Source organism: Simochromis diagramma, unplaced genomic scaffold, assembly GCF_900408965.1.
Source record: "Simochromis diagramma unplaced genomic scaffold, fSimDia1.1 OVJJ01000487.1, whole genome shotgun sequence".
NCBI lineage: Eukaryota > Metazoa > Chordata > Actinopteri > Cichliformes > Cichlidae > Simochromis > Simochromis diagramma.
Window position 1 is genome coordinate 6,851,885 of NW_024387305.1, and position 23,438 is coordinate 6,875,322.

The 23,438-nt window shown below is 40.1% G+C and overlaps 1 protein-coding gene and 1 long non-coding RNA gene across 5 annotated transcripts in view; one reads left to right on the top strand and one right to left on the bottom strand.

Moving 5' to 3' along the window:
• The first annotated feature begins 867 nt into the window (after positions 1 to 867).
• On the top strand, positions 868 to 15,018 carry LOC120716934. Its single transcript, XR_005692063.1, has 3 exons — positions 868 to 877; positions 2,682 to 2,691; positions 14,911 to 15,018. It is a non-coding gene; the product is annotated as an uncharacterized LOC120716934 (long non-coding RNA).
• The window catches only part of LOC120716927 (von Willebrand factor A domain-containing protein 7-like), a 44,258-nt gene continuing 28,336 nt past the window's right edge, over positions 7,517 to 23,438 (bottom strand). The window contains exons 2-19 of one of the 4 annotated variants that reach the window (XM_040004648.1): positions 19,194 to 19,225; positions 17,010 to 17,199; positions 16,501 to 16,637; positions 16,255 to 16,399; positions 16,027 to 16,120; positions 15,538 to 15,672; positions 12,217 to 12,403; positions 11,929 to 12,098; positions 11,608 to 11,720; positions 11,369 to 11,485; positions 11,097 to 11,270; positions 10,847 to 10,979; positions 10,593 to 10,745; positions 10,368 to 10,460; positions 9,692 to 9,963; positions 9,378 to 9,511; positions 8,844 to 9,003; positions 7,517 to 8,708 (exon numbers count right to left, since the gene is read on the bottom strand). In XM_040004648.1, the coding sequence (XP_039860582.1) occupies positions 8,328 to 8,708; positions 8,844 to 9,003; positions 9,378 to 9,511; positions 9,692 to 9,963; positions 10,368 to 10,460; positions 10,593 to 10,745; positions 10,847 to 10,979; positions 11,097 to 11,270; positions 11,369 to 11,485; positions 11,608 to 11,720; positions 11,929 to 12,098; positions 12,217 to 12,403; positions 15,538 to 15,672; positions 16,027 to 16,120; positions 16,255 to 16,399; positions 16,501 to 16,637; positions 17,010 to 17,192 (2,781 nt within the window). In that variant the 5' untranslated portion in view covers positions 17,193 to 17,199; positions 19,194 to 19,225 and the 3' untranslated portion in view covers positions 7,517 to 8,327. Of the gene's footprint in view, positions 8,709 to 8,843; positions 9,004 to 9,377; positions 9,512 to 9,691; positions 9,964 to 10,367; positions 10,461 to 10,592; positions 10,746 to 10,846; positions 10,980 to 11,096; positions 11,271 to 11,368; positions 11,486 to 11,607; positions 11,721 to 11,928; positions 12,099 to 12,216; positions 12,404 to 15,537; positions 15,673 to 16,026; positions 16,121 to 16,254; positions 16,400 to 16,500; positions 16,638 to 17,009; positions 17,200 to 17,852; positions 19,104 to 19,193; positions 19,226 to 23,438 lie in introns of those variants that run through there. The other 3 variants (XM_040004646.1, XM_040004647.1, XM_040004649.1) reach the window with 3 other exon arrangements.

Here is a 23,438-nt window from a genome sequence, read left to right on the forward strand (position 1 = left end):
TAGTTTCCCCTGTGGATGACAGAGTATGATATATGGTTCGTCGATCAGGTTGGAGTTGATTTATAGCCTACATAGACTCGGAATAATTCATGTGGTTTGTTTAGTTCACGGCGAAACAGAAAATAACTATTATATGCTTGTACTCCCTGGAGACATCACTGAGGACCAGCTTCCCGAGTTTTTTGGTCATTGTTTAAGAAAGTTTAAAGAGCTGGATCCATTTGTTTTTATCAAAGTGTACCAGCAGATAAGCTAAGAGCTACTGGGTGCGGCCTACTTCCCCTTTTTACTTCCCCTTTGAACAGGAGAAAAAAAAAAAAAAAAAAAAAAAAAAAACACGCACTGTAGGCTTCTTTAAGATTAAAAGAATAACGTTGCTTGTCTCTTGGTGATTTAAAATAGCAGGCCTTGCTGAACGGTGTGAGTTTGACTTTAACAGAAAGAGAAGAGAATTGTTTTTAAACTTTGTGCAGGTCTAAGGTAACTGAACTATAGAACTGCGCAGTTTTTGGGTTGGCCCGCACTTCCTCTTTTTACTGAGGATCGGTCTACAAGTTGCACGAAGTATAAAAGCTCTGTGCTTGGTTTTTAGAGCAAGAGTTGCAGCTGGTGTGGTGTGTTTATTTTGTAGCGCTGATAATTGTGGCTGTTTTGAGAATTTATGAAGCAAATGCTGTTCTGACCCAGTGCTGGTTATATCAAGCAGGGTACAAAAAGAGGAAGTGACTGCTCAGGCTGCCACAGCGCTTCTGACGGAAGGAGGAAGTGACTGTTCGGTGGCTGCAGGACATCTGATAAAGAAATAGGGAAGTTGCCTCAAGGAGCTTGCAAGGAGGAGTCATTGGCTGTATCCCAATTCAGGGTCTGCAGCCTTAAAGTACGCAGCCTCAACGATCCTCAAGGGCCGCGTACTCAAAGACCGCTAAGGCCGGAAGTGCGAGGCTTGTGAAATGGGACGGTCTAGCCTCCATTGCGCTGCCCAGGTTGCCTAGCAACCATGATACTAACAGCTGGAAACGTGTCATACAGCTTTGTTTGACAGAAATGAAGGAGAAAATCTTTTGTTGATTTGTTTGTTTGTTTCTACATGAGCTTTGATCATTCTCTGTAAGATTAAGCTCAGCTATTGAACGGCGTATATTTTAAAGTAAAGGCTTTAAAACCAAGTTAGTACAAACTTCACTAATGTCACATAACTTTGCCAACATGTTGCCAACAGTAATGTTTTAATGTTCTGCGTTATTAAACATTTGCACATAAATAAGTGACATAATATTCAGTACTTACTTAAAGTTTACTCTTCGGCCGCCCCTCATCCGCCGTTTTTTTTCGGCAAAATTATCCACACCCACCGCCGCGCTATGCATTCTGGGATATGTTGGGCCACGAAGTCTGCACTGCCACAGCCTTAAAATTCAGGGATATGAAGGACGCATTTCAGGGCCGCATTTCGAGCAGCCTTTGAATTGGGACAGCCTTCAGCGCGCCGCTGTGACGTAATCGGCCTTGAAATGCGTACTTTAAGGCTGCAGACCCTGAATTGGGATACAGCCATTTTGGGAAAATCTCAGAGGAACCAAAATGGAGAGCTCAACTATGACATCTAGTGGACCAAGGCTATATAAGCCACTAAATGATCAGCTGGAGGAGCTGAGCAAAGCCATCCACATGTCTTGTTCAAGAACAACTAAAGCAGCAGATAAAGAATTCAAAGCTGTAAGGAAATATGTGGAGAAATTATGTGCTGCCCAACAAAAACGTTGCAGGACAGACAGCCTCTATACTTGATCTTCAAAGAGGAAGTCCGACAGAAAACACCTGGTGCTGTCAGGATGTTTAAGTGACACAGAAGTTCAGAAAATCGAGTCAGAAATGGTTCTGTGGCTCTTGGTAAACTGATTTTGAAGGAAAATCAGTGTTTATTGTGCTGAAGTAACAGATCCGGCGCGGTCTGATGGGAAGAATCAGCTGTACAATTCTGAGTGTGCAGCTTTGTTGATATCAACAGATCCGGCGTGGTCTGAGGAAGAAATAAATCGGTGAATGGTTGATATACCTACATGGATTTTGGTGAATCCGCTGAGGTCCAGAAAAATAATCAATGCGGACTGTGTTGGTTTGGATGTTGATAAATGATCCAGGAAGAATTGCCCTGGGTCTGGGTCTGGGTGTTGTTCAGTAACAACATGCGCAGTTAAAGTTGGGCGCTCTTTCTTACTCTCTTACTTTCAAAACACGAAGGGTGTTTGTTTCACTTTAAGGTTGGATTAAGAATTACTGTGTGAGGAACGGTTTCACTTTTGACTAGGGAAATAATATGCTTACTTTTGGGTCTATGAGAATTGAATTACAGTGAGAAAGGGATCTTCTGAATGCGCAGGCTGTTTTCTACTGTGAGACAGTGGAGAGAACTTACGAAGTTACCTTCTTTCACCAAGTAAGAGTGGAAGATCTCGTAACATTCTGGTGGAGATGCCGGGGTAAAGAGTGAGTTCGGACGAGGAAGTCCGAGAAAAGGACACCTTGAGTTGAGCAAGGTGTTTAACTGCCTCAGGATTCAGAGAATCGAGTCAGCTGTGATCTTGAGTTCTAATGGTAAATTGATTTTAAAGGAAAATCAATGTTTACTATGATGAAGTAATTCTGAAGATATTACTAGATGTGGTGTGATACAAGTGAAGATTAAGTTGTGTACATGAGGATACACAATTGTGTCGATATTGCTGGATCGGCTGCGGTCCATTTGATAAGTGAATGCTGACAAGAAATGGTTTTAAATCCTCACTGGCGGCGGTGAGATACATGTGCTGAAGATTACTGGACCCGGCGAGGTCCATTTGATGAAGTTCTTGGGCAGATAAATGACAAACAGTTCTTCAAGTGTGTGGAGAATTTAAAAAAGAAAAAACTGAACTTGCAGGTTCTCCGTACTGTGTGGACTTATATCAGAGTTATAAGTCCAAAGGTTATGCCCTGGAGGCCAAGAGTTGTGTATAGAGAAGAACATGACTTAGAAAAGGACATTTAAGGTCACATTTTGTCTAAGATGGGGAGAATTGTCCCATATGTGTTTATTTCTCTTCTCTTTTAAGAGGACAGACGCAGTTACTGAGTGTTGTCTACTTCCTCTTTCTGATTCTTGAAAGCATGTTTGATAAAATACTCTTAGGAAAGCGTATTTTGAGTGATTCTAAGTGTGAATGCTGTGAGTACTCGATTTGAATGATTCTGTGTGATTTGTACAAAATAATAAATAACTAATAAAAACTTATAGGCGAGTGTGTGAACAGAGGAAGTCAGAGAGAAGTGTGTGCGTAGGCAAACTGCAGAGTGTGTGCGTGGAAGAAGGGTGTAGACTCACTGGTGAGATGAAGTGAAGAAGACGGGACTTCAAGGGTAAAGCCGCTGGGCTGAGGCGGAGGGGGAAATGTGATTAACAATGACCAGTGATGAGCCAAAGAGGGAAAACACTCCCTCTCTTTCTGGTTGAATTATTCACAGCGCCATGTCTCCATAAACCTGACAAGTGGGCCCTAACTTCTGGCTGAGGACAAGGAATGCTGTTATTTAAGGAGGGAAATCAGAATTTGGGAAGGAGAAAACAGACTGTTTAAAGGGAAAATTGTGAAGGAGTCTGAAACACTGCAAAAAGAAACATATACGAACTCACACACACACACAAACAGAAAATGCATTAACCTTACAAAGACAGGACAAGCTCATGATGATTAATGCATAGACATTGATTAAACTCCTCCAGCAGGATCAACTCTTTCAGCTGAGTAAAGTTCTCTGCTTTACTGGCAGCCAACCACTTGTCGAATAAGACAGCTTTCTCACCTGCAAACTCCACAAACGTTTGACTGTCGGACTTGCGACATGCACGAAACTTCTGCCAATACGCCTCCGGAACTAATTCATAAGCCCGCAAAATAGTGTATTTGACAATCTCATAATCCAAACTGTCAGCAATGGAAAGACTCGCACAAACCTCCTGCGCTCTTCCTACTAATTTGCATTGCAACAACAAACTCCAGACATCCTTTGGCCATCTTAAAGTGGTTGCGATGCGCTCAAAAGCAGTGAAATAGGAATCAACCTCTCCCTCCCTAAAAAGGAGCGTTGCTAGCTAGCGTTAAACTGGTCTACGGTGGAAGTGTCGGGGAGTGTACTTAAAGGGACGGGAACAGCGTCTTTCGCTCGAGAATGGTCCAGCTCCATAGCTCGTATGCGGAGATGCATGAGCTCGACTTCCTTCAAGCGAAGGGCAAGCTTGAGATCTTCCGTCACCAAACCCGTCGCAACCTGGCCAGTCGGGTCAAATTTAGGAGACTGAACGGCGACAGGAGCTTCCGCCCCCGACGTCATCCGCCCCTTGGAAGGTTTCGGGATGGCCCCAGCAGCTTCTGCCCCCACTGCTGTCTCCAAACTCCCAGACCCACTCGGCGAGGTTTTCTGCCTCCCAAACACTCCCCTGTCCACCAGTTTCTCTATCAAACATTGTTTAATTTCCGCCTTCTTAGAATGCAACGGAACAGCCACATTGAATAAATTAGCCACTACCAACAAATCTGCTTTTGTGCACCGCTCCAACTTTTCAATGGAGGGCTGTTGCGCAAAATCATCCATGTCAAACGACATCACGAGCAAAGCAACAAAGAAAAACACAACTCTGCAGACAAACAACCGCATCCGCGCACTCCAGAGCCGCAAAACCTGCGCCTACCGCACAGAAGAACGAAACTCTCCGTTGTCCCACACTCTCCACGACGTTCCCCCCCACCGCAAACGCAAAAAAGAAACGAACCAATCATACGAACGAAAAGGGACGAGCCCCCATTTATGTTACGCCCCTAGTCTAGGCGTGTAGAGACGCACATAAGGTTGGAGGAGAGAGAGACAAATCCCCACCCTGGTTCCCAAGCCAAACATCCAAAACCAGTTGTGAGTAAAAAAAAAAAAAAGGTGATTTTATTGAAGGTAATGAAGCATAGCTCCAGGGTGAACCCAGGCCAAAATAATAAACAAAACCAACTAAGTCCCACCAGAAAACTAACTAAACCCTAAGAAAGAAACAGAACAAACAAATGACAATACTAACCCTCGCTCCCTAACCCGGAAAACAGGAGACAAATTGTTCCAAAGAAAAAGGCGGCTCACCCCTTCCGCTTCAGCCTAAGAGTGCGTAAACACTACACAGTAAAAATATAGGCTGGAAACCAGGGTCAGGACCGCTGTCAAGCTTGCTTGCTTGCTCTCTTGCTTGCTCTCTTGCGCGCGCGCGCTCTCTCGCTCGCTCTCTCTCTCTCTCGCTCGCTCTCTCTCTCTCTCTCTCTCTCTCTCTCTCTCTCTCTCTCTCTCTCTCTCTCTCTCTCTCCCGGCGGGAGCTGTCAGAGCGGCTTTTTGAACGTGGTCACCGGTTCCACGGTCCAATCAGCTGCTCGCTACTCTTCATTAGGGGAGGGACCTGCAAAGACTCTTAAGCACAGTAAAGAGACACAGAACAAAACAGCCCACACAGTGTTCTTATGGCCACAGCCGTAACAGAGGGGACCTGAACATGACATAAAGAGCTGTAATCTAAGTTAACTGGAAGGCAATATATTTCAAAGTGTGCATCACCAAAATGAATCCATTTGGCCACACCTTGAGGAACACATTTTTTCTTTCTGTAATACTTGCCATACTAGAATGAAATATAAACCTTGATTAGCAAATGATTACCACATTATAACAAAAAAGTTTGCCTGCAAAGGTTCAATAGTTCAGTTATCTCAGTATGTCTTTATGGACAAGTATAATACCTCTAATGGAGATTATTTTTGACCTGCATTTATTTTATGAGGTCAGTTTTAAGTACTAATACAAACACAACATTGTTTTTGTATTTACATTTTCTTCTTTCCCATTATATCCATTTTTCATTTAATTCATGGCACCCTGATAAAATCTTCCCAAAGCATTTTCTCCTTTCTAGAACTTGTGTCATGCATATTAAATCAACTGAAATTCATGGCAACATAAGGGACAATTTTAGTTTATAAAATAAGAAATAAATATTATATTTCCATTATGCGCAGCATGTACTCATCTTTTATTTTACTAAAAATGGTCAGGGTTACTCAATGGGCTATTTTGCTATGTTGCCAATTAGGTTTATGCATATTTTATTTTCAAGTACTTTCATTACAACATATTCATAAATATCATCAAACATTTGTTAGTTGTGCAAATGCTCAAATAATGGATAATTTGGCGAAGCCTTAATGTCTCCCAAGAAGAACAAGAGGCAGTGAGGAGGCAGAGGTCTCTGCTTAGACTCCCGCCCATAAGACCAGCCCCTGGACAAGCAAAATTTTGTGTGATAAAGCAATATTCCATTTATTTCCACTCAGTTCAATTTATTTCAACTCTATTTTATTTATATAGCACGAAATCACAACAGCACAATTTTGTGACAGTGGGAAGAAAAATCCCTTTGAACAGGCAGAAACCTCTAGCAGAACATGACCCATGGTTGGGCAGCCATATACCATGACTGGTTGGGGGTTAAGGGGAGGAAGACAGAACAAAGTTAATGTGTGAGAGAAAGCCAGACACCAATAATAACTAATGTTTCCCTTCAGTTGGCACATTCTTACTGATAGATCACTGTTTGATTCTTACGTTGTACCTATTGTTGTGATATTTTGATACCATGGTAGCATTTGCTGAGTATTGTTTTTGATGATATTATACAAAGGACCCTGTTTCTGCAATGCCCTTTGTTTGAACCTCATCTCCTCTTGCTGTGTCAACTGAAGATTTTATGGTGTGAAAGTAGATACTAAGGTTGGAGGGAAAACACCAACAAATCACTCTTTTACTTATCACTCCCTTGCAGAAGATGTTTATGTGAAGACCATCTGGGTGGTGTCAGAACTCACGGATGTAGGAGACTTCTGTATAAGATTTATAGGCCTTGTGAGTGCATCTTTATTGCCCTTGCTGAACAAAGGATTCCAACTGTCGAAGGACACCACCCCACCCAGTGGGCAGGGTCTGAACTGAAACTTGTTGTCTGCCTATAAAAACTGCTGCACAAAAGAATAAACTTTGAGTTAGTTTGGGATGACAATTTAGAACAGTCTCCGCGTCTTTTTGTTCTTCCAAACTGCTCCCAGTACTCCGGCCGGTGCCGTAATTAACCGTTGATCATACTTGAGAATATTTTAATTGTTATAGGTTAAAGGATGAACTCTGATGATGAAAGCCCACGCCTCAGAAACCCGGAATGGAGTTTCTTACACCTATTATCTTTGGGGTTTTAGATTATTTTTTACAATTGGACATTCTGTTAAAAAATACTAAACGTGCTTTGGATAAGTGGTTACACATATCAACCAACTAAATCCTACTTACTTTAGCTTCCTGTTCTAAGTTGCCCCCTCTTGCGTATAGCCAGTAGGCCACCACTAATATTTCAGAAACCAAGAAAGTAGCACTATTTAGATGAAAAAGAAACACCACCAATCAGTAATTTTTGGAAGCACATGTTTATTGTATTTATTTGGACAATGTACAGTCTTCAGCTTTTAGCCCAAGGAATTATAACCTGATACATGACTTCTGTAAGGCATTATGAAGCATATTTCACTGATGTTTTTAAATCTGACTAAAAATTATACCTATAATTAACCTATCCCCCCCCTGCGACAGACTGGCGACCTGTCCAGGGTGTACCCCGCCTCTCGCCCTATGATAGCTGGGATAGGCTCCAGCACCCCCCCACGACCCTGAAAAGGATAAGCGGAAGCGAATGGATGGATGGATCATACCCATTGTTTAACCAATATTATGCCTGCTTATGCTAAAAGCATTGGGACACAAAAATCTGTGAACATTTTAATGCTGCATTTCAAAAGCAATAAAAAAAGAACAGTCTCACCCACAGATTTCAAAGTAATCAATATTACTTAAAACACTCAGAAACAACTGACTTTTTATTTTCACACAAGTATAGATTCATAATTTTATTTCAGTGTTTTATTTAAACTGAGTTTCCGTAGTCTCCAAAGTTTAGTGGTTAACATTTCATACTGGAAGGAGACACAAATACCTGGAAATGTTGTTTCAAGGAGGTTATCTGACATAAAACTGTGCTAAATCCACCAAGTGGCTATCTCTTATGGTGGCCCCTTTTAAATAAGGGAAAAGCTGAGAGAAGCTTTATTTAAGCTGAACACCAGTAAGCAAAATAGACATTATAGCAGAAGTGCATTATTTTAAATGATTTAAATTTGGCGCAGATTAAAGACACAAGATTAGCATAATGTAACCTGAGTCTTTCAAGGCCTTACTAAGAAGGCAGATACCAACAGGCATATCCACAGTGGCAGCGACAGAGTAAGAGCAGGAGGGACACCTGACAGAGCAATTGATTGGTAGCATTTTCCCACATTGCCAACTTTATCTACAGCTATTATTTCAACAATCTGTGAGCAGCAGGAGGCATTGTAGTTTGCCACGATGATAGGAGCGCTCAGTGAGGTGTATGTGAGGGTTCCATTACCCTGATGGAGGGAAATGCTCTCTATCCCAGTTCCGTTTCCATCTGTAATGTTAGCTGAGAGCCCCCACTGGAAATGTCCACACTGGGACAGATCACGAGGGCATTTGTTATCCTGCACGCTAACCACTTTACATAATGGCTGAATAAAATCTGTAATCTGGAAAAGAAGAAAGATGTGTTTGACATGTGTGAAAGGACTGTCAACATTCAGCTTTTGATCAGTAGGACATGTCTTTACCAGCAATTTGTGTGGATATGTTCAGAAGCGCTTTTGCTTATTTCATTGACTTACCTTGGTAACAACAGACAATCTCAAAACAGCATAATTTGAGTCAACGCCATTGGATGACTGTGCGTCAATAGTCAGTGTGACATCAGTGCCTGACTGCGTGCTGGCAGGTGTTGTTATGTTCAATGTAGCATTGGCATATTGCCCAGTTACCAGGGTGAGTCTGTCAAGACAAGAGTAAAATATAATAATACCACAGGGGCTACATTTGTTATATGCATTAAAGATGTGACAGAAACCTAATGCTGTATAGCACATTTGGGCGGAGCAATAACAGCTATTGCTTACCCTTACCTTCTATACCAACTGATTATTGGGGTGACACAGGTCACTCAACCCTTTTATAATTTTAAAGGCCCAACAAATTAGACTCAAACAGGACATAAGCTAGCTGTGAACCCAATTTATGTGTTTTGGTCTAAGTTACGCTAACTAAGCTTCAAAGATATAAAAATGCTGTAAATATTAGCAGACTATCAGTGCCAGTCTTTACAACATTTAACATTTAAAGTATTATTTTAGCAGTGAACCTCTTACTCATTTGGAAAAATCATGGGGAATTTTCTGTCATTTCTGGCACTGATGGAATACTTTCCACCAGAGCTCTGAGTCATCACACTGAATGGAAGCTTAAAGGTCTGTCCTGGCTCCACACTGCTGTCCACCACAGCCTAGAGTGGACAAGGAAAAGCAACAACTTAAAAGGACTGGTATCGTTCTTGTACCTTGTGAATGCTTAATTATTCTGTATCTATTTATGGAATGAATTTGATTCGAATTAGACTCATTGTATCTGATATTATAGTCAAACAAAACACATTTACATTAAAGGGGAAATTGAAAAGACAAACCTGGATCTTCACTTTGGAGAGAGACACTTGGGTGTTTGACTGCCTCTGAAATTGACTGTTGGACACTTTGTCAGTTCCTTTTACAACGACCACAAACTCGCCTTTAGGGACAGCCTCAACAGTCACCAGAATTTCTCCATTGTCCATCTGAGTTAGTACACCGTTGCTAACACTCTCAGGACCTGAGACTTTTGCCAGGCTAACTTGTTCAGCAGTCATCGAAGACGGACCTCTTCTACCCATAACTGACAGCATTAGTGTGGCTGACTGGCCTGGATTTTCAGATTTAAGAATTGAAGAATCAAAGTGTGAGGAAAAGCAAACGGAAAACAAAATTATATTAAAGATAAAAATAAAATATTATTACAAGATCTTAAAAAATCCTTTGTCTAGTTGAGCTAAACAAGGTGCCAGTGGTGACGTAGTCATACATTTCACCACTAGATGATGCTCTTGTAATACAGAAACTTCACATCAATTAACTACACTTGTTACTTGTGTTGTAATATAAATACTTTATGTGCAATGCTGTTAAAATGTCAAAAGTTACTCTATTGGTGGGGTGTGGAGCACGTTTTTTTTACTGAAAATAAATCTCTTAAAGCAAAATAAGGTCAGGTTAATGAAGTTACCTTCAACCGTAAAAGAATAAAACTGCTTTATTGCGGTGCTGTACCTTCTTGTGGACGCCCACTGAGCACTGCGTAACCTGGGTGAGGTCCAGCAAAGCTTTCCACAAAGTCATAGATAAAGGTAATTGTACTCTGGCCTGGAAAAGCAAGCGTTTACAGTAAATACAGACTTACAGGAAATGCACACGGCAAAAACTCATTGAACCTGAATCACTTCTGACACTTGTATAATAAAGACTTGTAGTAAATAAACATATACCCGATTCTACCTGTGATTTTGAGTGTGTAGGGTTGGTTGGAGTTGATGTTGATCTGCCAGTTTCCTGCCTGCTTCTCAGAGTTGAAGCGAATCCTGTGCAAGTTGCCCACAGTCTGAATGGTGCCCAGTTTACCACTGGCCTCACTTTGACTCTGGGTTACACCTGAAAATGTTTAACATCCATTATCACTAATGGGTGTTTTGCAATTACATTTGTTGAAATTGGTTGTGTGAAGCACAGAAATGTTTGGAAATGAGAGGTACCAGCAGGGTTTGTCAGCGTGAAAGTAATGGATCTTCCTGTGATGTAGATAGTGATGTTTTTCAATGACTCATCCAGTGTGAAGGGGAAGGTCTCTTGCGTTCCAGGATTTCTTGCTCGCTGAAGAACTGTCACCTGGCAGAATTGAGGGAAAGGGGGGAAAAATGAGCGACTTACTCTGCGATCTCTATTCTTCAAACAATAGTCCAGTCATAGAAGTCTCATTATATTCACTGAACTGTAGAATCATACCAGAGCTGAAGTTGAGGTGTCAAGGATAATATCTGTGGCTTGAGAAAGCTCTGATTTGGAAACATGAATGGCCTGGCCTCCAGAGGTCAGAGCTATGTCTTTGTAGTCGTCAAAGGAAGCAGCTATGAGGGAACGACGGCGTCTGCTAAATGGTGTAGTAATGAAGAACGACACCTGTGGAGATCAGTTAATGTCACAGTTATACCCACAGCTGCCATGCCTAAGTAGGCTTAATGAATACTGATTATCATGAAGTGTCATTCTGCATTTACCTTTGACTTAGTGCTACTAATGAGAGCATTGATAGTGTCTTTGAGCTCAATGTCTTTTGCTAAAGCATCAGTGAAAACATAGATGTCAGAAGAGGAAGGAGCACCTGTCAGAGCAAGCTGGAGAAATAAAGTATACATAAAATCTTCGATGCATCCACATTTTCATCTTTCTGAAATGTTTTTGTCTGATTAACCAAAATCCCAGTTACAAGTGAAAATGTCACAACTGATTGTAGTACCTGAAGCCCTGACAGGCACATCTCAGGGTCATCACCTCCACCACTTGCTTTAAGCTTCGAGATTTCTTCTTTCATCTTATCCACGTCTGTTGTCCTGATCATAGGTCCAAACTCTACATACAAGAACAAAAAAGAGCTAACCATGTAGACTGACCTGAGGACTAAATATAGCCGGTTGTCTACAAGCACATTGGGACAATATGCAGATTTGCATCACAAATGCACTTTATGTTTCATAAAACAGAAATTAAATACAATTAGTACAGGTCGTTTAAATACCAGTAAATGCTAATATCCTTAACGGGATAGAGGAGTTCATACCAGGGTCATTGAAAGGCACCAGGATGTACTCGGAGGGCTCGTCTTGTGTTCCTTTGTATGCGTCAATGATTTGATAAACAACTGATCTTGCTTCTTCAATGTCATCTGACATACTCCCAGTTGTGTCAATTACGAAGCACAAGACAGATGAGCGAGCAATCCCCATCATTCTGTGAGAAAAGAAAATTCAGTTTTCATTTCAATCCCAGAGTACTGAAATACTGAAGTAAAATACTTCATACTCCATAGTATACTCTGAAATACTTTGTTCATGTGTCATTATAGTACCTCAAAAAGTCATTGTCTCCTACAGCTAAGCGAAGGTCTTGCAATAACTCGAGACTGGCGTCTGTTGCTGCTTGCACAGCAGCATTGTGAAAAGCCAAGTTGTCTTGATGACGCTCATCTTTGCTGATGCCTCCTCGAGGATTGATTTTGCTAGTATGATCAGCTGCACCTCCATGGCTGCATTTACCTTACATAAGGAAGAGATCGTTGTACCCATATCTTGATTAGATATACTGGTCTTGCATGTGTGTTTAAGTACTCCTAAAAAAACCCTAAAAGCATGTAATAATAGTAAAAAATTATATGAAAAAAAATTGTGAAATCAAACTGATGTGTGTGTTAGTTTGGTTCAGTTCAGGTTTTATCAGTGGCACAGAAAACTGTCATACATGTCTGATGAATACAAAGTCACAGACAGAAACAAGTTAGGTTAGCTCAGCATAAACATGGCACTACTGAGGTAAAAAAAAAAAAAAAAAAAGAGTCTGTCCTGTTAGTACATCTAAAGCTCACTGACATACAGTGGTCCCTCGCTATAACACGGTTCACTGCACTTTGCACCGTCAAAGGCTCCTGTGGTAGCACCTAAAATCCTGTCTCCCCCCCACCCTGGACCCCCACCAATTCGCATACCGCCAGAACAGGAGCACAGAGGATGCAGTCTCCATCGCAATGCACTCTGTCCTCTCACACCTGGACAACAACAACACCTACGCCAGAATGCTGTTTATAGACTTCAGTTCAGCATTCAATACAATCCACCCCTCACAACTCATCAGGAAACTGACAGACCTGGGCATCAGTTCCCTCATCTGCAAATGGTTACTGGACTTCCTGACCAACCGCCCCCAACATGTCCGGCTGGATAACCACTGCTCATCTACCATCACAATGAACACCGGTGTACCACAAGGCTGTGTGATGAGCCCTTTACTCTACTCCCTCTTCACCCATGACTGCAGACCTGCTGATGGTTCCAACACCATCATTAAGTTTGCAGATGACACCACGGTGATTGGCCTCATCAGTGACAACGATGAGGCCGCCTACAGGGAGGAGGTGGATCGTCTGGCTGAGTGGTGCGACAGAAACAACCTGCTGCTTAACACCGAGAAGACCAAGGAGCTCATCGTGGACTACAGGAGGAATGCTGACCCACATCCACCCATCCACATTAAGGGGACGGCTGTGGAGCGTGTGAGCAGCTTCAAGTTCCTGGGAGTCCACATCTCCGAGGATCTCACCTGGACGACCAACTGCTCCAAGCTGGTCAAGAAGGCTCACCAGCGCCTCTTCTTCTTGAGGACTCTGAGGAAGAACCACCTGTCCTCAGACATCCTGGTGAACTTCTATCGCTGCACCATCGAGAGCATCCTGACCAACTGTATAACAGTCTGGTACGGGAACTGCTCTGCCTCGGACCGGAAGGCGTTGCAGAGGGTCGTGAAAACTGCCCAGCGCATCGCCGGAGCACCACTTCCTGCCATAAAAGACATCTACAGGAAGCGGTGTCTGAAAAGGGCTGGGAAAATCATCAAAGACCCCAGTCACCCATCGCATGGACTCTTCACCCTCCTGCCCTCTGGGAGGCGCTACAGGAGCCTCCGGACTAAGACCACCAGGTACCGGAACAGCTTCTTCCCCACAGCTGTCAGACTCCTGAACTCTGCCTCCTGACATCTGACCCACGTTAAACTCATGGACTGGACATACACACACCCACAATGGACAACTGTACCCTCAAACACACAATAATAACATGGACTGAACCACCACTCACAACCACTAGCACTTTATATAGCCTCTGTAGAAACTATCTACACCCTCACTTATCTTAACTGCACTACTGTATAGCTCTGTGTAAATAATCATTCTGTACATTCGATAATCTTTAATCCTACAACTGTTTACAACTTGCATAGTTCCCATTTCTGTATAGCTGTATATCTCAGATTCTGTAAAGTTATTTATTTCATATTCTGTATAGTTTTTCATATTTATATCCTGTTCATATCCTGTACATAGCTTGTACTCACTACAGCCTGTACATACTTATAGTTATAGAATATTCACAACATACTTCATACCATGTACATTATAACATTCCATAATAGACCCATTTCTGTAATATACTCACATATCTATATTATTGCTAATATATATTGTAATATATCTATATCACTAAAGCACTTCTGGATGGATGCAAACTGCATTTCGTTGCCCTGTACCTGTGCATGTGCAATGACAATAAAGTTGAATTCTATTCTATTCTATTCTAAAAGGCAGAGGAAGATGCTAACCATCGCACAAAAAGTTGGACTTCTGGACATCCTAAAGGAAGGTAGAAGTTACCGTATTTTTCGGACCATAAGGTGCACCTGGTTATAAGGCGCATTAAGCAAAACAAAACAGTCAGATGAGTCAAACTTTACTCAACTCATTGTTCTTGCTTCCTATATTTCCGTACCATTCATTAATGTTGAATTCTCTGGCAGCTGCTCTATTCCCATGTTCTGGACCTGAAAACAGGGTTTGATCTTTGGCTTCATTCTGTAATACTGGACTTATTTTTCCACAAAGTTTTGAACTTTGAGAGTCTTTAAACAGGAGAGAAAAGTCTGAAAATGTTCATGCCTGTCAGAGAAAAGTGTATAAAGTATGTAGTGAGGGGTTTTACAGCCTAAAAACATTGAGAATAATTGTAAAAAATAAAGCTGTCTACTTCGTGGATTTCAATTTTCGTGAGTTATTTTTAGAACGTAACTTCCACGATAAACGAGGGAACACTGTATTCTGTTTATTATTTTCATTGAGAAGTAGAGCATTATGTAAAAGCACAGGTTAAACGGAAAATATAAATAATATTAGCATAACTCGATTTAAATGTCCATGGGAGTGTGCGTGTGTGTGAATGTTAGATAAAAAGCACTTAAGCATTGCCAAAATAGTGTTTGTATGAATGGATATGAATTGGTGAATGAGACATGTTGTATAAAGCGTGAGTGCTCAGGTAGAATAAGAACTATATAAGAAGTTCATTTAACATTTTAAGCTACAGTAAGTGAAATCTGAAAACTTGAAAACTGAAGCCCTTGGGTGAGAGGTGAAACTTGTTCAGGAAATTTAAAGAAGTCCAATCATGTTCTTTCCAAGCTTCTTAGATGTTCTCAATCATCATGGCCTTGATGACTGAGAACCTACACAGGCATTGTAGACATTGTTTGGGCATCTGCAAAATGCTCAGATTGTAGTGTTAACTGCTTCGAGTACGCACTGCTTTCTCAACTTGAATGTAATTTATGTATGTGTGTGAAATGATACCTTTAGGTTTGACAGAAGAAAAGACTCCCATATAGCCAGATGTGAGTTTCTTGTCTTTTAGGATGTTGGGGAGCAGCTGATTGGGGCATGTTCCACTGGCACTGTCACAGTTACTGCAGGTGGGGGTGTTCACATCTACACACACACACACAAACAAAACAGGATTACTGTAGGAGACGATTGCTTGATAAATATCCAGGTATCTTTTAACAACTATTGAGACTCTAAGCAACTCATCTATTTAATTTATTATTTATGTACACTGTTTGGAGTCGTTTTATGAATGCAGTGGTCTGAAAATGAAACATAATGACCAGCCAATGATAATCAGCCACTGTCATGTCCTTAGCAAGACTTCAGTCTCTGATATTTGGTCTATACATATTCTCTCAAGAAAAGAAAAAAGCATGGATGTTATCTTTTTATGGCACTTTACCCATCCCAAGGGAATGGGTTGGGTTCATGATAGTGGTGATAATCCACACTTACCTGCCAGGTTATCCAGAGGGAGGCCTGGGTTTATGAGGTTGCTGTATGGCTTTGTGTACCCCAGCTCAACCCAGTTACTGTGACTGTAAAAGTCCTGAGAGTGCAGAGAAACACATGTTATGCAAACCTCATATAACCTCCATACTTAAATTTCTGATTGTATGGCTGTTCCAATACCTTTTTAAGTTAATTCATTTATGCCCTGGTGTTTTGTTGCACCCCTCTCACCTGTAGTGTGTGAAGGACTCTACCCAGTGTTGTCCTTGCAGCCTGAAAATTCTCATTGTGAACGTTAGCTTTAATGGCCACCATGCCCTGTGTGATTAGGCTCCGCCCCTCCAAGAAAGCCTCAGAATTGAAGTGATGTGGAGCACTAAAAGATTTTTTTAACATATAAGTGAGATCCTTGCCTTACCATTTGTAAAAATGTAATTTAATTATTCCATAGGTTGTTATTCCACAATTTTGCTTTACCTGTTGACAAAGTCGCGATCTACCAACCCATTCTGGGCGTAGATCTCTTGAAGAGCAGAATGAAATTTGGCACCAGACACCTCTCCTGTTGCTGTGGGACCTAGACAGGCTTGCACCAGCTCTTCAGGAGAGGAACCCTAAAGGGTAAAGTTAAGAAGTTCAAAAAAATATTCCTGTTAAAAATGAACAGGCGAGTACAAAATATATTTTACTGCATTTGTCAGAAAAAGAAAGCTCAAATTGTTAAAAAGCCTATAAGTTATATTAAACACACACACACACACACACACACACACACACACACACACAAGCCTTGGTATTAAGTTTAATACAATCATAAAAAGGACAATAAATGGGTACATTTATTCTGTGGGTTTCTTTTTTCCTTTTAAAGCTTATCCAGACAAACATCCACATTAAAATGGATCTGACTTTGTATTTAAGTGTTAATGTTTTTAACTGTGGCAGGTGACTAAGTTTATGCTATTTTGTACATTTTGTATACCTACCGTGGGGTTGAACTCATAACCATTTTTCTCAGCCACCGCCTGACACGTCTCTCGCACTTTCTGCAATATAGCCGTTCCTGTAATGCTGACATGAGTGGATGCTCCACCCCCAATAGAGACAAAGGCCATACCTGGCCCTAAAAGAGCCAAAGGCAGCAGCGCTATGACCAGCAATGAATTCATGACAAATCTATTTTTAAAAAAGGAAAAAAAGGAACAGCATTTGTTAATTTAGCTGATTCAGTTAATTTTGATTAGAATACTGCAAACATACTAAAACTGTGTGGTTTGAGAAAATTACAAAGTAAGTAATTAAGTAGTTTTTTTCAGAACAGGTTCAATCATTTATAAGGATTTTAAAAGGTTTTTATTTTAATAAAATATGTTAATAATTGAAATAATCATTGGAATCTTTAACAAAAACTCTACTTTACAAACAATATGCAGATGTTTCCAGTGCGTTACATTCAAGTACAATACTGTTCTTATTTTATCTTATTTCTTTATAGTTGTATATATGTATATATGTATATTTTAATTTTAATTTTTACAGTTTGCACCTTTGATCCAGAGGACAATATTTCATCCCACTGTATACTTGAGTGTATATTGTTGGGTTGACAATAAAACTCTATTTCACTTGTGCTTTTTCATCCTGTGATTTATATTTACACAGAATTCAGAGTAAAAGTTATTATGTAGTAATGAATAAAAAGCCAATGAAAAATAATGAACATTTTCAAATTAAGTTAAAGAAAACATAATTTAAAGGCTACCGTACATGCAATACTGGGAGAAAATGTCATTTCAGTTACATAAATAAACTATAAAATACAATCATACCTTGATGTTTCCAACCTATGACGACTCCAGTAGGCTTTAAAGTGTGCTGCCCTGTCACTGAATATATACTGAACTAAGGGAGGGGACCTGAACATGTCATAAAGAGCTGTAATCTAAGTTAACTGGAAGGCAATATATTTCAAAGTGTGCATCACCAAAATGAATCCATTTGGCCACGCCTTGAGGAACACATTTTTTCTTTCTGTAATACTTGCCATACTAAAATGAAATATAAACCTTGATTAGCAAATGATTACCACATTATAACAAAAAAGTTTGCCTGCAAAGGTTCAATAGTTCAGTTATCTCAGTATGTCTTTATGGACAAGTATAATACCTCTAATGGAGATTATTTTTGACCTGCATTTATTTTATGAGGTCAGTTTTAAGTACTAATACAAACACAACATTGTTTTTGTATTTACATTTTCTTCTTTCCCATTATATCCATTTTTCATTTAATTCATGGCACCCTGATAAAATCTTCCCAAAGCATTTTCTCCTTTCTAGAACTTGTGTCATGCATATTAAATCAACTGAAATTCATGGCAACATAAGGGACAATTTTAGTTTATAAAATAAGAAATAAATATTATATTACCATTATGCGCAGCATGTACTCATCTTTTATTTTACTAAAAATGGTCAGGGTTACTCAATGGGCCATTTTGCTATGTTGCCAATTAGGTTTATGCATATTTTATTTTCAAGTACTTTCATTACAACATATTCATAAATATCATCAAACATTTGTTAGTTGTGCAAATGCTCAAATAATGGATAATTTGGCGAAGCCTTAATGTCTCCCAAGAAGAACAAGAGGCAGTGAGGAGGAAGAGGTCTCTGCTTAGACTCCCGCCCATAAGACCAGCCCCTGGACAAGCAAAATTTTGTGTGATAGGGTTTTGTGTGATAAAGCAATATTCCATTTATTTCCACTCAGTTCAATTTATTTCAACTCAATTTTATTTATATAGCACAAAATCACAACAGCACAATTTTGTGACAGTGGGATGAAAAATCCCTTTGAACAGGCAGAAACCTCTAGCAGAACATGACCCATGGTTGGGCAGCCATATACCATGACTGGTTGGGGGGTAAGGGGAGGAAGACAGAACAAAGTTAATGTGTGAGAGAAAGCCAGACACCAATAATAACTAATGATTAACATGTTTCCCTTCAGTTGGCACATTCTTACTGATAGATCTGATAGATTCTTACGTTGTACCTATTATCTTTGGGGTTTTAGATTATTTTTTTATAATTGGACATTCTGTTAAAAAATACTAAAAGTGCTTTGGATAAGTGGTTACACATATCAACCAACTAAATCCTACTTACTTTAGCTTCCTGTTCTAAGTCAGTGGGAGAACCTAAAGAGGCCAAGAAAAACAAAACAAGAAAAACATGAAAGTCACGTTCTGACCAACCTGACTATATAAGTCGAAAAAGGGAGTGGAAGGAAAAATGGCAGTCTTAGTCATGCAGAAAACTGTAACAAAGTGGCAAGAAAATGCCATATTCTCCCTTTCTTACTGTGTTAAAAAGCAAAAACAGTGTTTACTGAATTCATTGCTGTGTGCTCAATGCAAAGGCATAAAAAGTGGAGGCAGGGGCAAACAGGATTAGTCTGAATTACTCTTAGTGAGTTAGAAAGAGTTAGTCTGAACACTTTTTGGCAGATCATTTCAAAATGCTTTGGAGTGAATGGGAGGTGTTTCTAAATTACCATCTTCAAATCCAGCTCACCCCATGGTCTTTTATGCTTAAGCTTAGGTAGTGTACTTCCTTGTACTAGTGTTGGGCTGTGAGCCAGCCACAGAAAAGAGAAGACATAACATACAGAAAAATTATGCTCTCTCGTCTGACTGCTTTGAGTCACTGCTAAACTGAAATTTGAGCCAATTTGCAAGTCTGAAGTTGCAGGTACTCTAGTAAAGGTTTTACCTCTTTGTTTTTGAAAGCAGTCATCCCTTCCTGGTGTTGTTCATAACTTATATGGAGAAGAATTTCTAGGCACAGCCCAGTGGTGATTTGGTGGCCTGGGGTTTACTCCTACACTATTTGCAAATCGCGTTGCCTTTTGTTGACCTCAAGTTTACACTTGGGAAATTTGCATAGTGTAAAACGAAAACAAAAATTTTCTCCTCCAAGTCTGAAAATGTAAAAAGGATTTAATGAACTTAAAGTGAGGGAAAAGTAACCCCATATGGAGAAGTTTAAGTGTCTCAGAGTCTTGTTCACCAGTGAGGTGAACAAGACTCTTTCAATTCAGTTCAGTTCAATTCAATTCAGTTTTATTTATATAGCATCAAATCACTACAAGAATTGCCTCAAAGTGCTTTATATTGTAAGGTAATGACCCTACAAAGATACAGAGAAAAACCCATCAATAAGATGACCCTTCATAAGGAAGCATTTTGGCAACTGTGGGGAGGAAAAACTTCCTTTTAACAGTAAGAAACCTCCTTGCAACTTGTTGTGGGTGAAGAGAAGAACACAGAACAAAAGACACGCTGTAGAAGATAGTCAGAGATAATAATAACTAATGATTAAATTTATAAGATAAATGTTTATATGTTAATACACTAGAAAGATGTACAGTGCTGCTGAGATGGTTACTTTTTTGAATGCCAGCACAAGACCAGCAGAGTTCTGTTAGAGTGAAAATGGCTCAGCTTGCCTGGACAGCTTTCTAGCAAACACAATATTAGTACTGAGGGCGATGCCCAATCTAATTCTGATTCCATATATTTTCAGTGAAAATGACTGGCATTAAAAATTTTTCTGTAATAGATGGCAGTCTTCCATTTGGTACTAATGAAGAAGTAAACAGTTGTTGTACACCAGCGGTCCCCTTTTTTGCGGCACGGACCGATTTATGTCTGACAATATTTTCACGGACTGGCCTTCAAGGTGTCACGGATAAATACAACAAAATAAAACCAGTACCAGTACCAAAAAAGAAAATTTATTCATAACACACAGGAAAAGACCAAGGGAAACAGAGTTAATGATAAAAATGATAAAAAAAAAAAAATTAATAACAATAAAGAAACCCTGAAAACCATAAATTTCACACCCGAGCCTCAATGGCCTGGAACCAAACGTCTCCTGCTCTTGAATCTGAACAAATAATTGCTTTCAATGGCCTCAACTCTTCCACCCACTGAACCGCTAATAGAATTGCTATCATTTCTCCTGTAAACACAGACAATCCATCATTAATCCTCTTCCCAATTTCAACCATAAAGTCCGAATTACTACTGCTACCCCCACTTGACTAGCTGGATTCTTTGAAAGCATCCGTATACGAACTGAACTGAGTCTAGACCGCCTGCCCTATCCTTACTCTTCTGGTGCAATAACGCAAAATCTACAGCTGCTTCAGGAAGTATCCATGGAGGGATTGCAGGCCACGGCACTCGCTGACATATGTCTAACTGATCTGAATGTGGGTATGCTGCACAAAGCTTTACAACTCTTTGTGCCCATCTCAGATTTCATATCAAAGACGTAAAAAAAAAAAGTATTATGTCCATTTGAAGGTTGCTCCAAATACTCCAGTGTCTGAACATCATTTTCCAGCCATATTTCTTGAAAACATAAGCAGACAGTTCGGCATTCAAGGCAACAAGAAATTGGTGAAATTGCCATAATACAAGGACAGGACACAGTTAATCTATTAGAAGACAGGAATTCACAGCACAATAGTACTGATGAAGACGTATTTCTATATCGATTGGCATTGCTTTATTTAACCTCCTAAGACCCGAACTCTTCCAGGGCATGAATTTTTAATTTCTCTTTGATATTTGGGCTGATTGGGACCCGATGAATGTAAAAATAAAGAATTACAAGATTTTTTTTTTTTTACCTAATTTTTGTTTCTAAGAAAAATGAGAGCCACGTATGAGGATATTCGTTTAAAATTTTCAATAGAACAGTAGCAGTGTAATGTTCTCGTAAGTGGATATCAGGCCCTTGTAGGGTAAAATTTAGTATTTTGGTCTAAATAATCCAAAATGTGACGCCAGGTCCTAGGAGGTTAAAAATAGGGATGGGTATTGATAAGATTTTCATGATTCCGATTCCATTTTCGATTCTGTTTAACGATTCGATTCTTTATCGATTCTCTTATCGATTCTTTTTTTTAAAAAAAAGGAGAACACTAAGGTTGATTAGCTTAGAACTTTGTTTTATATCTTCTCTTCTTTGTTTTATATCTTCTCTATATCTTCAGGAGTAACATGGCCTTACAAACCCAACAGTGGGATCTTAAGAGATCCACAGCCTACGGCTCTTCAATGGGGTGTCACAGGGTCCCCAGGAAAAAAAATTATAAATGTAAAATAATAAAATAAATATTCTTCTGTAGCAATAACAAAGTATAACATAAATTATTTAGTAGCAATTACACAAGAATATCCAGTAATGTCCCTGCCTACAATTAAACACATTCACTTACCTAAAATCGGGGGCATCTGCTGTGGCAAATGGGTGCAAGCCTTTGACCACAAACTTAGTCACTGCTCGGTGACATTCGTCTATCCTGGCCTGAAAGGAGACGCTACCGGTAGACTGCAGTGAGAACTGCCAGCATCTGAGCCAGCCAGACTCTGTCTGTCTTTCTCATCACGGTCACCTAAATGCAGCGCACAGTAATGGCAGGTTTTGTAATAAGGCAGATCGCGCTAACATAATATGCACTGTTGTTGATTATTTACCTGCCGCATTAACGGGAGAGGACGTGCAAACGTTACCGCGGCTGCTGGGTTGAGATTCACGAGTCCGGAGCGGAATTAAAAACATGACATTCATTTAAGGTTATCGTGTGTTTTGTGAGCAAATGCGTTTGCATATTCGTAGTGTTTCCTCCCTTAAATTAAATATCTACTTTTCAAGTATTGCAAGTTGCCCTGTTGTCATCCGTTCTCTTAAAGTATAATCAAACTTTTGAGGATTAGGCGCCGTGTTTCCTGCCAGGTAAATGATGCTCCGCAACGTGGTGACGTCATTCGGGGCAACTGGAATCGATAAGGGAATCGTTTGCAAAACTGGCAAACAATTCCAAGAAATTGAAACAGTGGGAACCGGTTCTCAACAAGAACTGGTTTTCGATACCCATCCCAAAAATGCAGGATAAAATGCTCTTGCCAACCAGCACTATACAGTGCATTATAGAGGAATTTCAGGGCCTTCACAGCTGTTCAATGCACAATGTTCTTGCAAAACTGTTTGACAAACTTTCTGCATCTAATATTCCACAAGCAGAAGCGAAGATAAGGTCCCCAAAACTGCCTTTCCGTTACAATTCAATCCTAATTGCAGGGTTCATCTTTTAGTGAGGACATATTTGTTGAAATAGCCATATAAAGTAACTTTTCCAGCGCCGGAGTACGACAGAAAAGAGCCTACGACACCAAGTGCCGAGGGGGGGTTTTCATGCCTGGCGACAACCCATATGGAAAAGAAATAGTAAAAACTTATATGTGATTACTCATGAAAGTGGCCACTTACTCAATACTTTCATATATTGTTTTAGTAAGTATCCAAAACATACAAGTTTCATTATATAATTTTTCA